The sequence below is a fragment of the Corythoichthys intestinalis genome, chromosome 12 (assembly GCF_030265065.1).
Source record: "Corythoichthys intestinalis isolate RoL2023-P3 chromosome 12, ASM3026506v1, whole genome shotgun sequence".
Classification (NCBI taxonomy): Eukaryota; Metazoa; Chordata; class Actinopteri; order Syngnathiformes; family Syngnathidae; genus Corythoichthys; species Corythoichthys intestinalis.
Window position 1 is genome coordinate 14,578,639 of NC_080406.1, and position 17,562 is coordinate 14,596,200.

General features: G+C 39.1%; 1 protein-coding gene across 1 annotated transcript in view; it reads right to left on the minus strand.

Moving 5' to 3' along the window:
* Positions 1-2,763: 2,763 nt before the first annotated feature.
* The window catches only part of kalrna (kalirin RhoGEF kinase a), a 288,022-nt gene continuing 273,223 nt past the window's right edge, over positions 2,764-17,562 (minus strand). The window contains exons 64-68 of the mRNA XM_057853377.1: positions 16,414-16,492; positions 16,263-16,314; positions 13,593-13,741; positions 13,232-13,370; positions 2,764-9,884 (exon numbers count right to left, since the gene is read on the minus strand). Of these exons, the coding sequence (XP_057709360.1) occupies positions 9,327-9,884; positions 13,232-13,370; positions 13,593-13,741; positions 16,263-16,314; positions 16,414-16,492 (977 nt within the window). The 3' untranslated portion in view covers positions 2,764-9,326. The remainder of the gene's footprint in view (positions 9,885-13,231; positions 13,371-13,592; positions 13,742-16,262; positions 16,315-16,413; positions 16,493-17,562) is intronic.

Below are 17,562 nucleotides of genomic sequence, written 5' to 3' on the forward strand. Positions count from 1 at the left end.
GTCCTAATAATAATATGGCCAAAACTAAAAAAGGATTGCTTCAATCAAATGAACTCTTTCAATGAAAAATTAAGTGTTCAAATGCAAATTTTTCAATCTCAAATATTTTTTTCGCATTCAAAAACTTTTTCTATGATTGAAATTTCTTTTTTTGATTGAAGTGATTTTCTTTTGAAAATCTAGATTTTTTTTTGAAGCAACTTATTTTTTGATTGAATAATAAAGACAAAATGTCCTAGCCAAAATGTGGCCCAAAAACAAATCAACATTACTTCAATCAAAAAAAAAAAAAAAAAAAAATCAAAGAAAAATAGCTTTCACATGCTTTTTTTTTTTTTTTTTTTTTTTTTAGTTTTTGGAGCTTCAAATTTATTTTTGCATTCACTTTTTTTTTTTTTTTTTTTTTTGTATTGAAGCGACATTTTTTGGTTGAATAAAAAAAGACACAACTCTACCTCCATATGGCTCCACCCAGGGGATACAATTTTTGACTGGTGTAACTACATTGGTACGACACCGACGGGCGTACCATATTCAATGGATGACAATCTTGGCAAAAAGTATTGCCTAAGCAGCCTGATTTAGAATTCCCCTCAAGAATGATGGGGGAAAAAACGCTCATCGTCAGCTTATTATTATATTCTTGTAAGTTAATTTTATTGCTGACACTGCGTCTCGGGGTCATCAACATGTTGTGCCCCCCCGCCCCAAAAGTCAAACTACGCCTATGGTCTGTAGTAGAGCTGAAACGAGTACTCGAGCAACTCGAGTTTAAAAACTGATCCGAGTAATTTTATTCACCTCGAGTAATCGTTTATTTTGACAGCTCTAAGCATCACATTTTGCTCGGACTACTTTTAATGCGGGACAACGCGCTGTCACGTGCGGGGAGAAAGAAGGAAAAAAAAAAAAAAAACTTACTGCAGCTGACAGCCGCCACAAACGACGCCGACGTTGCCAAATACTAGCCCGCACGATGCTACGTAGGTAACAGTTAGCGTCTGATGCGTCTCATAAAGATCACATGTATGTTGAACTAGATGCGCAATGACAGACTCGGCCGCGTCTGGGCAGCGTTATTAAACAGCCGCCATCTTAAAGCAGTACAGCGCTAAGCGCTAGTAAAGAGCGCTAAGCGCTAATAAATAAGATTAACGTTACTGTCGCTACTAGCTCACGTAAAGTTAGCCCTGCGGGGGGCTAGGTTTCATTTAATTATGACCACTGTCGATGCGTGGCTAACGTGTCTTACATACAGGCTTTAAAATAACATAGCAATGTGGAGTGATGAGGGTGTAAAATAAAAACTTTATCATGCTAACTATCAATTTTAGCTCAGTAGTCATTGCTGGATAAAACACCAAGTAGCAATGGTCCCTAATGTGCTCCAGTACAGCCTGTATCATACATTTATTTTGAACACTGCAAAAACTCAAAATTCTATCAGGACTTACAGTTTAGACTAACTTAAAACTTAACTAGAACTTAAAAATGGCTTGACACAAAGAGAAATTCAATTGAAACACATGGGAAAAAAATCCTAACTTTTAAGTGATGTGTGTTATCAAGCGTAACGGCATTTTTAGGTAATATATATATATATATATATTTTTTTTTTAATATGATCTAAAAGTTTTTTGAGTGAAAGCAGTAGATTAGTTTTTTGTTTTGTTTTTAATTCTAGCTACATCTGAGATGCAATTGTTGGCTGTTTTCAACAATATACATCGAAAATATAGACATTGATTGACTGAAAATGGTTCAAGATTAGATGAAATGTCTTGTTTTCTCATGTATATTTATAATTGCTCTTCACCTAAAAATATATTTGTTTTATCCGATTACTCGATTAATCGATAGAATTTTCAGTCGATTACTCGATTACTAAAATATTCGATAGCTGCAGCCCTAGTCTGTAGTATAAACAAAAATCATATCACAAACCACTTTGAATATAAATAAAATGTATTTTATTAGTGAAGAGTAACAAACCAGCAGGTTTTAAGGTTGGCTATAGAAGCACAGACAAAGGTCGGCAACGTGACTAACAGCGTTGGTGACTATGCATGAATATCATCAAAATATACAGCTCAGATCAGCAGGTTTTTGATAAGGAGGAAAGATAAGTTTTAAACTTGTAACTTTCTGGTAATTTAACAACTCTTTAGAACATTAATGAAAACTTATTTTAAGGCCAACAAAGGTGCCCTTAGCTCTAAATGACCGTAAATGCTTACAATGGTATATAAAATGCTTATACAGTTACTCTGTATAATAAATTCGATGTTGCTGAATTAGGGCCAAAGGCAGACTTTACCCTGAAGTGGTCACCATTGAAGACCATTCTGAAATGGGCATTAACAGGGAACTGAGCTTTGGACCAGCTATAAGAACCACTTAAATACATTCAGACGGTTAACACAAGCCATTGGACAATGCTATACAAAAAACACAAAGTTACAGAGTGGGAGGCTATTTTGAACCATTGAGAAGTCTAGATTCCGATTTTATAAAAATTGTCAGTGATTTGACATGCACAGTGTCCCTGATTCTACATCTTAGTAAACTACTAAAGACACCAGACATTTTCGAACAAAGTTTTTGTAAACATTGAGCACAAAGCTACAGTTAAGTATCCATGGTGGGGATCTAGAGTTCAAATGTGATCCAGAACTCAGTTAAGTATCCATGGTGGTGATCTAGAGTTCAGATGTGATCCAGAACTTACACTCCTTTCTCGTCAAGAACAGCATCCCATCCATGTGAGGATGGGTCCAGGTAGTCCCAAAAACCATAACCGATCAGTTGAAGGATCTTGGGGGAATAATGATTTAAAAAACAAACAAAAAAAAAAGACTTCAACCTCCAAATCTGCCGAACTCCTACCTCAGTAAAAAGAAACATTCAGTATTTTGTTGAACAATGCAACATTTAGTATTCATGGTATGGATTCCATCCATTGTAACCATAGAACCAAAAGGCTTTTACAGATGTGTTGGAAAACAGATACTGGCATTTTTGGTGGAAAAAAATCCAAAGTTTGGTCACATTGAGGGAAAAAAACGTTGTAAGTGCCTGAATGAATTAAAGTCAATCAAGGTCAAATTCATGACAACCAAAATATTGTGTCATTACAATTTGATTGCATGAATTATTTAGACTTAAAATATCTTTCTTTATGCATGGTTAGTTAGATATCTGCAGAAGTGGGTAGAGTAAAGAAGATTTTAAGTAAGACTTGCGTTACTTAAAAATAATAGTACTCAAGTAAAAGTGGTCATCCAAAAAAATGTACACAAGTACAATTTAAAAAGTATTCTGTTCAAAGAATACTCAGGTAATAAGTAACTGCTTACAATGTCTGTATTTTGGTCATTTTTTACATGTCATCTATATGAACTGTCAGTATACTGCAATATAACCTATTTCGCAGTGTTGTTTCCATCAACGATGACTATAAAAAACATATTTCTTCGACAAACAATTTTTTTCATGACGATGATTACACAATCGCTAGATAAGAACGTGTTTCTGGAGACTAAAACATAAAACGAATGCCAGTTTTCGTCTTATGAGACGAGAACGAGACAAAAATGCGCCATAGTTTCTGTTTCGTGTTCACAATGACATGTGACATTTTTTTGTGTCGTTAGCTTGCATTGTAGCAGTGTTTGGCTGTGTCACTCAAGTGATGTGCTGCGCCCCCCAACTCACCGGTATCCTCTCCTCTACAGGCTTGCTTATCTTGCAATGTTGCTTTAGCCTTTAAAGGTCTGGCCTGAGTGATCATCACACACTAAATGTACCGTAATTTTCGGACTATAAGCCGCTACTTTTTTCCTTCATTTTGATACCTGTGGCTTATAGTCCAGTGCGGCTTATTTGTTGATTTTTTTTAGATAACACTTTATATGACAGCTGTGTCATAAGACTGTCATAAGATCATCAAAATTATGACATGACACTATCACGGACATTGCTTATGTCATTAAGTGTCATTTGGCAAATTATGTCACTAACTCAATTTTTGTCCATCTTGGATCTTTTGCATCCATTCAAAAGTGAGATCATTTGCCGGATAGCACTTAATGACATCTGTTATAAGCATTCATGAATGCTCAGGACAGAGACATGTCATAATTATGATTGTGTAATGACAGTCTTATGGCACCACCGTCAAATAAAGTGTTAGCAAATACCATAACTAGCAATTGATGAAACAATTGGAACAGTAACTGAAGAAATATTTAGCACAGAACATGATTTTTGATTGTTATTTACATCTTTAGTGCTGCAATGCATGCTAAGCGGCATGTTGGATGACGACAGTCAACAGCAGGTGGCAGCAGAGGTTGACTGTCTCCCCCGAGGGAGCAGTGGCCAAATGAAGCTTCTTGAAGCAATAAAGCTTTGCACTAATTAGTTCAAAGTTTAATGATGGTTCATTTGGTCTTATGGCAGTCGGTCGTATGATGCCGCTGTCAAATAAGGTTGTACCGGTTAATATATTTGGTGTAAATATCCCATGATACAGTGAGGACAGCTGCGGCTTATAGTCCAGTGCGGCTTATCTATGAACAAATACCATTTTCGTGCCAAATTTGGTGGTCTGCAGCTTATAGTCAGGTGCGCCTTATAGTGCGAAAATTAGGGTAACTTGTAGCATTAGCATAGCATTCGCGTTAGCATTAGGGTAGTGCTAATCGACGTTTTTTTTTTTTTTTTTTTTTTTTTTACACACAGTACGTGGCGTCCAGTTGGGTATAAATAATTGAAAATGATGAACTGTTTTAGTGTGTGTATTATGATTTGTATTATTGTGTGTATTATTTATTGTAGACGCTACAGTTGGACACCTTTATTAATTTTTAAACCAAAACTTTTGAATTTTACAGACGAAAGCATTTGGAGTACGTCAACTAAAACTAGACAAAATTCTTCTGAGTTTTCAGCAACGAAAACTAGACAAAGACGTATACATGTTGATATGACAAAAATATGACTAATAAGTATATTTTTTCCCAAAAAAGACTGAAACGATAATTAAAAGGGCTGCCAAAAACAACACTGCTATTGGGTTACCATATTATTGAGAAAAAAATAATACACAAAAATGATCAAATTCCGACTAGAAAAAATCTATATTAAAAAAACTCCGGTTTTCCATATTCTATCGGTGTCACTTGGTGTTAGGTTAGCAGCACCCAAGGACTCACAGAGCAATGTTTCTCATTTTAAAATAACATAATCACTTACTAGTATGAGGATACATTAATAACTATTTATTATTGCACTAATGTAGATATGAATTAATGTTAAGTAATGTATTATATATATTATATATTATAACCTAACCTTAAGTATGGTATTATTTCACGTGAACGTACCTCATAACTATTACTTAACCTTAATTAACCATTACTGAATGTTTTTTGGACCCTTATTGTTAAGTGTAGCACACGTATCCTTTAACTAAAAAATTATAAATGCTTAAGTTCCCCCCTCTAAACCTTTATTAACCATGACTGAATGCTTTTTTGGACACTTATTGTAAAATGTAGCACATGTGTCCCTTAACTAAGAAATTATAAATGCTTAAGTTAACAAACCCTAACCCTATATAGGCCTATATTTTTTTTTTAATTTGACCAAACTATTAGTTAATGTCTGGTTATGCATTAACTAATGCATTAACTCATGTCAATTAATATATTAATGAATGTTAGATTAAATGAATTATTGCCATGTGACTTAAACATGAGTTATTGTTTAAAAATGCATTAACTAATGTTAATTAAGGGACCCTTATTGTAAAGTGTTACCGTTAATTTTTTTACGGTGCTTTACAGACATCACGTCATTGAACAGATGTGCCCATACCCATTGGACTTCCAACTGCAAGTTTGTGTGTGGTCATGTGACCGTATCTTTACGTCTGATTGGTATAATGGAGTCATGTGATTATTGTTGTGATCTTTTTGAAACTGGTAGAAGCACAGAAAAAAAGAGTAAAACATATAAGTACAATAAGGAGGAAAAATCTAACAAATCTAGTGTAGTGCAAATTAGCGTTTCTTCACAAATCTAGTGAAGTCAAAAGTATGGCATGGTAAACTTTTGGTGGTGGAGTAGTTGTCCACCAACCCAGAGGTTGTGGGTTCGATTCTCAACCCTGATGAAGTCGCCTAAGTATCCTTGAGCAAGATACTGAACCCCGCATTGCTCCTGGTGCTGTGTCACCATTAGGTAGATGCCAATGTAGTGTAAAGCGCTTTGAGTACCTGAGAGGTAGAAAAGCGCTATACAAGTATAACTGCATTTACCATTTACCATGGTCAACCTACTCTTGGAAGTACAATTTTCTCAAAAAGTTACTCAAGTAAATGTAATGCGTTACTACCCACTTCTGGATATGTTTTCCCCCCCCCCCAAACACACTGGGATTTTCATACAAAAGTGGATGAAAAAAACCAACAAACAAATATGTGTGTCCTCTACTGAGGTTTGTAAATTCCAATTTCATTTGAGCTTTGAGAAAAAAAATAATTGCTCGTAATTATTGAAGGTGATACGCATATTTGGCCTGTAATCTTTTCTTTTCTGGCTCTAAATTAGCTTTTTTTCGTTGATTCCCTCTGGCTGATTCAAACACCATCCCAAGTGCGCCTTAGCAACAGTTCGTTGCATTTAAATGAAATACCTCCCGTCAGGTTCAAAACCAAAACTGAAGATCACTTACAGCTTTTTCTTCATTCATCTAAGAAAGGGACAATTCCATTTGGCCAGAGGATTACTGAAGTTACCTCGGCGCTGATCCAAGTTCCAGCCGACTGTACCTTGGCACCAAACATTCTCCCAAGGTGAAATAACTGCAAGGACACTAATATTTCATTTCTACCTGTGGTGCTAGAGTTTGGACAATTCCTGAAGAATAGTGTCTCTGACACGTGCTGTAGTTGGGAAAAATTAGAGAAGTCAGGCTTAAAGGGAACCGCGGATAGAAAGACTTGTAGTTCTTAAAATGAGTTAAAATAATTTGATATTAAAAGCCCTCTTGATGTTTTCGTTTTTATACAATTTGGGTAAAATTAGTTTAAGTAGTAGGTCGCCATTGTTGATGCGCAGGGCGTTGACGTCACTGGATTGTGCTGATGGGCTTCCAGAGTTTGACTGGCGACATAAACATTTCATCTGTTCAGCCCTTTCAATTTGAACCCGAGAGGAACATTAATGAGCAGGACAGCACTGTCGATATTTCACAAAACGAGCAGCAAAAGCAAATTGAACAGGAAAGACGGGATGAGACGAGATGAGAGTAGGACAAAACCTGTGTTCTGCCAAAATGTGCTACATCAGCGAAACGTCCTACAAGAGTCGAATTTGAAACCCAAATTACTACCGTGCACTTTCAGTTTGTTTTGTTTAGATTCATACAGGCAGAACATACTAAAGATGCCTTAAGAAAATACTTAAACGGAGTAATATCAAATAAGGGTGGTTTAAATACGCTACGTGACTAATGTGGTCAACAGATCAACAATCTGCTTTAAAGCTACCACAATAAAACACAATGCTTAAAAGTATGAGAGGCAAACACATGCAAAAAGTATTTTGAGGGAATGAAAGACTTAATATAAACACAAATAGCAAGTACTCACCGCTTTTAATCACTGTGCACATGTGTTGGACATCCCGCCGCATAAAAAACCAAGGCAAGCGACGAAGGGATCGAGGATACAAACTGTCAAAAGGCAGCAAGTTAATATCTTGGTAACCTGCTTAAGATCGGTTTAGAGACACTGTTGATGAGCTGGAATTGGATGCAAGTACGACGTTGGGAATTCATCCCCCTGCTCTGTAACAAAGCAATCTGACCAGCAGCATAATGTGACAAAATCGTGCCAGTCGTCATACCAGCATCGCTTGTTAGCTAGCACAGCTATTCTTCCAGTATAGGTGATGGAGAAAATATGATGCGACCCGAAGTGAATTAGCACATTATGCCTTACGATAAATTCAATCCTGGTCAAAGGGTGGAATGATGGGGGAAAATATTATATTATGCCTTTGTGATGTATGATTGCTTCTGTGACCTAGATTGTAACAACTTCTATTGTTTTTTACCTTGAGTTACATAGTTAGGAGGGAATCTCACGAGATAACTTGTTTTGCGCTCATAATATTTACCGTGGGAACACAACATCTGCTACCGGACGGCGCAACCTGGGAAGCACGCAAAAAAAAAGCCCCTTTTTCGAGGGGCTGAACCAAAAGTAGCTTTGTCATTGGACGGGGCCGCGCTGCCTGGGGGCGGAGGTTGGCCGTCTCCGCCCCCGTGTGGCTCGTTCCTACAAAAACCGGGCATTTCCAGGCGACCAGTGAAGTCCTCCAGCGGGTCACGTACGGATCGCCTGGCTTTGTTCCTTGCCGCCTTACCGGAGCGTTGGCTCCCGCTCATTTGTCACAGTAAGCGATTTTCATTGCTAAGGGACACCTGGTTGTGCTGTAACGGTAACGCGGGGATTCTGGGAATGACAAACTCAAATCTAGAGTCATCGTTAGCGTTTGTTATGCTTGTTTGCTTGCTCTTGTGGGATTGTAATCAATAAATCTCATTTATTCTGCATTTTCTAATCAATAAACATCGTCGATTGAGCAAAAGTGTGCCTGTTACTGATTCACCGCGAACCTGGAAATTTCGGAAAACAATAGGCCAACTACGTCATCATCCCGAGCGTCAATTGCGCACATAAAAGATAGTGCCTTTTGTATTCAACACGTGCTAAATCTTATGGATTATTAAATCAATGGCAATATTTTATGTGTTTTTAATAACATATTTTAGTAAAAGAGAACAATTGTGGCTTATTAGAGCCTACAAGTCTTTAAGTCCGAGGTTCCCATTAAAGACATGAGCGCTAGATTATTTCATCCCTTTTGTCCTACTATGACAATATTTGTATGAGCTGAAACTATTGGGGCTGACTCACCTGCTGATCTTTTGTATGGAGTGTGGGTAAGCAACAGAACATTGTCCTTAGACAAAATCTTTCAGCAGACACAAGATTTGTCCAAGATCGCCTTTGAAACGAACGTTTACATCCAAATCTTTGGGTTCCTGGTGGCTCCAGGATTAGCTTTAGGACTGAAAAAAGCAGCAACACAGCTAAACAGAAGAAAGATTAGGCAACATTTTTTCTAGCCAGTCACAGGACACAGTCTGGGCGGGCACAATCCTGGTTTAGGCACCCTCTTATTAATAAATACATATGATAGTAGAATCCAGAAAATATATTTCCAATCTTGTGGCATGTGTCCAAAAACTATCACAGTGAATTTCCCATACTGTTGCTCACTAGTCCTTTGATGTTGGTGATGGGACGCACATCATGAAGTTGTTTTCTTCGATCAATAAACATGGCCAATCGAGTAGTGTCCAGAGGTGTCTTGGAGTACTCCCCACCGTGTGCGCCTCCACGGCCCACCCACGGGTGCTGCAAGCAGGATGTAGCAGTTGGCCTCTTCCTTGGGTCCTGCTGGAGAGCAGAGGACACAAAATCCCTCGCCGCCTGGCTCACATCCCTGAAGTAATCATCGGGGAAGCAGAAATCAAGGCGGCAGATGTTGACGCAAGTTTCCTCAGGAGACTCGTCGAGAAAGGGCGACACGCCGCTGAGCATGACGTAAACCAGGACTCCGATGCTCCACACGTCGGTAGCGACAGAGACCGGGGTGCCACAGATGAGCTCAGGTGCAGCGAACTCTGGGTTACCCAACAACAAGTGGACGTAGCGGCGGTGTGCAGACAGCTGGACAGCATCTCCTAGGTCAATGAGCTTGACGCACGGTGTGGGAGAATGGAGATCCACCATGATGTTCTCAGGCTTGGAGACGGAAAAGAAAAAGGTCTTTAGAAAGAGTTTTGTGTTCAAAACAGTGTTGTTTTCGTCAACAATGACGATAACGAAAATTTTCTTCAACGAACAATTTTTTCATGACGATGACGTAACGTTGACGAGCTAAAAACGTAGCTTAGGAAAGTAGAACATAATGAGATGAATGCCAGTTTTCGTCTGACGAGACGACTACGAGACGAAAGTGCGACATCGTTTCTGTCGTACTGTCTGCTCACAATGCGCGACATTTTCACATTGTACGTGGAGTAGGTCAGCTTGCATCGTGGCAGCGTTTAGGTCATGTCACTCCTCTCCGGAGTTTAGGATGTGTGTCAAGCTAAGCTGCGCTCCAACTTGCTTGTTTAGAAACACGGTAAGATTTGTTATCTTATCTTGGCAAGCGAGAACATGTAATGTTATTTAGCCTTTAATGGTCTGTGCTGAGTGATCATCAGATGCTAAATGTAAATCCTAGCGTTAGCATAGCATTGCCGTTAGCATTAGCTTTAAAATGGCGATCAACCTCTTAAAACATTGGCCTGTCTAAAGTAGAGCCACTTGGCTTTTCTGGTCAGGAAGTTGATGGGGAAAATTATTATGTGACCCGAAGTAAATTAGCACATTATGCCTTTGTGATGTATGATTGCCTCTGTGACCTAAATTGTAACAACTTGTTATTGTTTTTCACCTTGGGTTCCATAGTTAGGAGGGAATCTCACGACATAACTTGTTTTGCACCCATAATATTTACCGCGGGGACAGAACATCTGTTGCCAGGACAGCACAACTTGCTACCATGTGATAAGCCCTTTTTCAAGGGGCTGAACATAAAGTAGCTTTAATATTTGTCAATGGGCGCGGTGCGCACCCCCACGGGGCGCATTCCTACAAGAACCGGACATTTCCGGGTGACCCGCGAAGTCCGCTGCAGGATCACGTACGGATAGCTCGGCTTTGTTCCTTCGCCGCTTTACCGGAGCGTTGGCTCCCCGCTCATTTGTCACGGTAAGGGATTTTCATTGCTAAGGAACATCTCGTTGTGCTGTAACGGTAGCGCGGGGATTCTGGGATTGACTAGATCTAGCGTAATCGTTACCACTTGTTCTTGTTTTGATGTGTGTTTGCTTGCTCTTGTGGGATTGTAATCAATAAATCTCATTTATCCTGCATTTTCTAATCAATAAACATCGTATATTTCGCAAAAGTGTGCCTGTTGCTGACTCACTGCGAACACGGAAATTTCGGAAAACATAAGTCTAGAGCAGTGGTTCTTAACCTGGGTTCGATCGAACCCCAGTGGTTCGGTGAGTAAGTCTAAGGGGTTCGGCGAAGTTAAAGAAATGCAGATCCCTATTTTCGTACGCTGATAAAATCTGGGCAAAGTGGCTTTTTAGACCAGGTTTTGTACTGGTTTCCACCCGATTTACAGGGTTAATCCATTTCTTTTAACTGCAAGTCCTCTGATCTGATGGGAGGAGGAACTGGTTTGCTCAGTGGAAGGTTAACTCTCACTTGGTATGAGGAAATAGAACAGAACAATGGGCAGCATGGTGTTGAATTTTGACCTGTTTATAAAACATGTTGTCCAAATGAAAATAATTTTGAAGAGGAATTTGCTAAACTTTTAGCTTGCTAGCTTAGATATATTGGTTTTGAATCTGAAAAAAAAAGTGCTTTATTATCTGGTTCCGAAGGGTTCGGTGAATCCAAATGGGAAACTTGTGGGGTTCGGTACCCTTAGCAAGGTTAAGAACTACCGGTCGAGAGAACGGTAAACGCTCTGATATCTTTTAAAAAAAATTTTTTTAACATACAGTCCGTGGCTTCTAGGTAGGTTTAATCATAGACTCCACAGTCAGTTGACAAGACAGCTCCCACAGACATTGCGCCCCGTCTTTCTGTAGGGGGCTGACCCAGGCAGAACGTTGAGTTGGCTTTCACTGGCTTTCACTGTTATAAACTCAAACACACGCTGCGTTCTAACGCCAGATTTAGGTGGAAATAGGACAAAGGTTTTACTGCATACAAGCAGGAAGGAGTGTCTCAAGAGTGATTTGGTCGAGGATTCAAGGTAATTATTATGTTAAATAGCACCATGCTTGCACTTTGAAACTTTGTGAAAAAAAAATCAAGGTATAAAATTTGTGTAACTTTCCCTTGAAATATTTACATAAAATGAATGATAACTGCCCGTTTTATGCTTTTAACCAAGAATGTCGACTGTTTTACATTCATACCCATAGAAATTCTGCGATTTAACCATTTACTTCTGAGAATTTTCAACTTAAAAAGCTCCTTGTCTCATTACGGCCGCCATGTTGGATTACACAATACTGTAACATCTGCTTGAAAGATTAAAATGAACAATAACTGCCCAATTTTTTTTGCTTTTAACCACGAATCTAGACTGTTTTACGTTCATATTTATAGAAATTCTGCGATTTAGCATTTATTTACAAGAATTTTCAACTTAAAAAAGCTCCTTGTTTTGTGGCCCCTATGTTGGATTTTGTATCTCGACACAATAGCGGAATTCAACCTAAATAAGTTGTGATTGTTAATAGAAAAATGTAAATTTTGCTTCTGTTGAGTAAAATTAAGGAGATTTTGCATGATTTCCTCAAGTATTAAGTTTCTGATGTGAAAATTGAGTGATTTATTAGCTGTTGAAAACTTTAAAAATTGAGTTTCTATTTTGAGCAAATAACGTCAAATATTACTATTGGAAATATAGGTGATTATCTCTGCATTTGGTGATTTTTGTGCATCTAGCGTAAAATTTGAGAATTTTATAGCCATTTTAAGTTTTGTTATACTTAAAAAAAAATTGGGATTTTATTAGGGAACGACTTTGAATTTTTTTATGTCGCTGCTCATGGAGACTCATACATGCCAAAGGGATGTGCTTGTTTTGGTTTTAGGTCCCTTGCGGCTTTGGTCTTGAAAATGTTTGAATTTTAAGTTTTTGAAAATAGGCCCCCTACGGATCCGAGCCCTGTGTCCCGTCAACTGATAGTGAAGTCTCTGGTTTAATTGAAAATAATGCACTTCTTTTCTTGCTGGGAGTGTATTGTCATCACAAAGTTGGGCTAAAACATTGAATTTTACAGACGAAAACATTTTGAGTAACTGCCGACTAAAATTAGACGAAATTTGCATAAGATTTCATCAACTAAAACTAGACAAAGACGACAACATTTTGAAATGACTAAAATATGACTAAGACTAATAAGTAATTTCGACCAAAAGACTATGACAAAAATTAAAATGGCTGCTAAAAACAACACTGGTTCAAACGGACATAACCTGGCTGAACAAATAAAGTGCCTTATCACCTTCAAGTCCAGGTGTGCTACTCGGCAGGTGTGAAGGTGCTGCAGTGCTTCTAGTGTCTCTCGGATGAAGAAGGCCACCTTCTCCTCCATCAACTCATCGTGGGCAACCAAGTAATCAAGGAGACGACCATCCTCAAGCCTGACAACAACATACATATATTGTTAGGAATTCAGCTTATCAGTCCATCTGTTTCCTGTGTTTCTTGTTCTTTTTAAGGTCATGGGGGCCTATTCCAGCTCATTCTGGACTGGTGGCGATTCAGTTACAGGTGTTTTAGAACATCTGGGTTTCCTACCATATTCAGAAACATTTATTTACAAGATAGATAGTGTTATTTTCATGTATAAAGTGGTCACTTACAACTCCAGGACAAGCATCAGTGACGTCGGGGACTCATAGGTGTCCAATAGTGACACCAGCTGGTGGTTTTGCACATGTTGGAGAATATCGGCTTCATGAGCTGCCTGTTCCTTCTTTTGCATTTTCTTGTTCACGAACTTCACTGCCACCTGAATAGAATAGAATTAGAATAGAATTAGAATAGAATAGAATAGAATAGCACTTTATTGTCATTATACAGTTGTACAATGAAATTGTGGAGCATCTCCCTTTACAGTGCAGGACAAGTAAAAATCTCAAAGGTGACTTGCAAGAAAAAAAGTATAAAACCTAAATAAATATAAAATGTGTATGAGGTGGTCCTATGTTCAGGCAGTGCAAATAACTGAAGTGAAGTAGCAGCAGTTGACAGTGAGGCATTGAATATTGTACACTCACCGTCCACTTTATTAGGTACACCATGCTTGCAACGGGTTGGACCCCCTTTTGCCTTCAGAACTGCCTCAATTCTTCGTGGCATAGATTCAACAAGGTGCTGGAAGCATTCCTAAGAAAGTTTGGTCCATATTGACATGATGGCATCACACAGTTGGTGCAGATGTGTCGGCTGCACATCCATGATGAGAATCTCACGTTCCACCACATCCCAAAGATGCTCTACTGGATTGAGATCTGGTGACTGTGGAGGCCATTTGACTACATTGAACTCATTGTCATGTTCAAGAAACCAGTCTGAGATGATTCCAGCTTAATGATATGGCGCATTATCCTGCTGAAAGTAGCTATTAGAAGTTGGGTACATTGTGGTCATAAAGGGATGGACATGGTCAGCAACAATAATCAGGTAGGCTGTGGCTTTCCAACGATGCTCAATTGGTACCAAGGGGCCCAAAGAGTGCCAAGAAAACCCACACCATTACACCACCACCACCACCAGCCTAAACCGTTGATACAAGGCAGGATGGATCCATGGTTTCATGTTGTTGACGCCAAATTTTGACCCTTCCATCCGCAGCAGAAATCGAGACTCATCAGACCAGGCAACATTTTTCCAATCTTCTATTGTCCAATTTCGATGAGTTTGTGCAAATTGTAGCCTCAGTTTCCTGTTCTTAGCTGAAAGGAGTGGCACCCGGCGTGGTCTTCTGCTGCTGTAGCCCATCTGCCTCAAAGTTCGACATACTGTGCATTCAGAGATGCTCTTCAGCCTCCCTTGGTTGTAATGGGTGGTTATTTGAGTCACTGTTGCCTTTCTATCAGCTCGAACCAGTCTGGCCATTCTACTCTGAACTCTGGCATCAACAAGGCATTTCCGCCCACAGAACTGCTGCTCACTGGATATTTTTTCTTTTTCGGACCATTCTCTGTAAACCCTAGACATGGTTGTGCGTGAAAATCCCAGTAGATCAGCAGTTTCTGAAATACTCAGACCAGCCCTTCTGGCACCAACAACCATGCCACGTTCAAAGTCACTCAAATCACCTTTTTTCCCCATACTGATGCTCGGTTTGAACTGCAGGAGATTGTCTTAAACCATGCCTACTGAGTTGTCGCCATGTTATTGGCTGATTAGAAATTAAGTGTTAACGAGCAGTTGGACAGGTGTACCTAATAAAGTGGCCGGTGAGTGTATATAGTAAGTATTGCACATAGTATATTGCATGTAAACGAATATTGGACATTGGGTGATGTGGTGTTACATATGAGTGTTCAGGGCGGAGATGGCTTTAGCAGAGAAGTTGTTCCTCAGTCTGTTTGTTCTTGCTTTTAAACACCTATAGCGTCTCCCAGAGGGGAGCAGTTCAAACAGCTGACATGTGGCAAAGGGAGCGATACAGCATTACATTGATTTGCATTGATGTACTGTACATAAGGAATGTCAAATGTAAATGTAAAAATGTAAGAAAAAAATGCATGGTGTTACTGCTGTGGGGACTGCCTCACCAATCCAAACCAAGGAGGAGTGGCAGGATTGGTCAGGAGACATTGAGAGGTAATTCTCACATATTTTGAGTCGTAGTTGTATTTAGATAGTACGAAGCCCCTAACGGAAAAGAAATTGCTTGTCATTTTTCCTCCAAAATGTCATGTGACTCATTACAGGAGTGCTGTCAGCATTGCTGCAGATGTTGAAGAGGTGGGGGGTCAGCCTGTTAGTGCTCAGAACATACGCCGCACTCTACATCAAACTGGTATGCATGGCTGTCATCCCAGGAGGAAGCCTCTTCTGAAGACGGTACACAAGAAAGCCTGCAAACAGTTTGCTGAAGACATGTCAACAAAGCACATGGATTACTGGAACCATATCCTATGGTCTGATCAGACGGGCTGGCTTTGTAGTGTACAGTCTTACGAAGAGGCAATCTTTTTAGAGTGTCACCTTAGAATAACACTGAGCCATCATTTGTTGTGATGCTCCTGCGCATGCGGGTCAGTTTGCACAGTGCATCTCGGACTGCAAATTAGTGCGGATGCGTGGTACTTGAACAGGCTCAAAGGACAAAGGCAGTCTGAACAAGCACGCCCCCCCCCAAAAAACAGATATGACAAAAAAATTGGAATTGTGCGTTAAGAGTGCAGTAAGAAACTAGCCTAAAACAAGAACACACACACAGACGTCTATATCTATACTATATTGCATGTTGCAGGTGTATGTTTAAATTGTGACCAGTGGTTGAAACGAAGTCCTACCTCTTTCTTTGTGACCTTGTTGAGACATTTTCGCACGACCGAGAAACGTCCCCTGAAGGAAACATTGAAAAGAATATATTTCACATAATAATCCACTTTTTAACAGAAATGTTAGCAATAATGTTTATTGAGTATTACATGCATATTATACCTTCCAATCTCACAAATCTCAGAGAATGTTGACTCAAAATTTTCTTTCCATTGGATTCCTGTTCCGTCATGAGCAGAGTCTACACAATCCAAAAAAGTATATAGATTAAAGGAATAATCATGAACCATGATATTCACAGATGACATTGTGATCAGGGAGCAGTAGGAGGAACATTTAGAAAAGATGGCGGCATGCTTCGAAAATGAGAGGGATAAAAATTATCCCATGTAAATCAAGTTATATGTGCATAAGGACAAGGAGGAATGAGCCTACAGGCAGAAGAAGGATCAACAGTCCAGAGCAATGGTGAGTGTGACAAAGAAGTGAAAAAAATGGCTGAGATGGTTGGAGGAATGCATTAGGTTTTTTATGTGACAAAGGTCCTTCCGCTAGAATGAAAGTTGATGTTACCAAGGCACATTAGGCTCTATGGAACATTGGCCCTACCCTCAGCAGCAAACTTTGTGGTAGTTCATCAGTAGTTGAGGCTTATTGCTCCATGGAGCCAAATGCCCCTTGTTATCCTAAAAATCAGTTGTGAGGCCGGCCATGATGTACGGATTATAGCAAGGGTCCCCAGACTTTTTCCTGTGAGGGCCACATAACTTTTTCCTTCTCTGATGAGGGGCCGGGTCAGTAACAGAAAAAGTGTGACGATTGCAGGAGTGCCTAAATGTAAAAATTTATTGTTTTTCAGAAAGCCACAATCAAATAACCCTTTCTGAATTCTTCACGGAACAAAAGTAAATAAAATAAAAATAATATAATATAATATAATATGTAGGGCTGTCAAAATTATCGAGTTAACGGGCGGTAATTAATTTTTTAAATAAATCACGTTAAAATATTTGATGTATTAAACCCACATGCCCCGCTCAAACAGATTAAAATGACAGCACAGTGTCATGTCCATTTGTTACTTGTGTTTTTTGATGTTTTGTCACCCTCTGCTGGCGCTTGGGTGCGACTGATTTTTTGGGTTTCAGCACCATAAGCATTGTGTAATTATTGACATCAACAATGGCGAGCTTCTAGTTTATTTTTTGTTTGAAAATTTTATAAATTTTACTAAAACGAAAACATTAAGAGGGGTTTTAATATAAAATTTCTATTACTTGTACTAACATTTATCTTTTAAGAACTACAAGT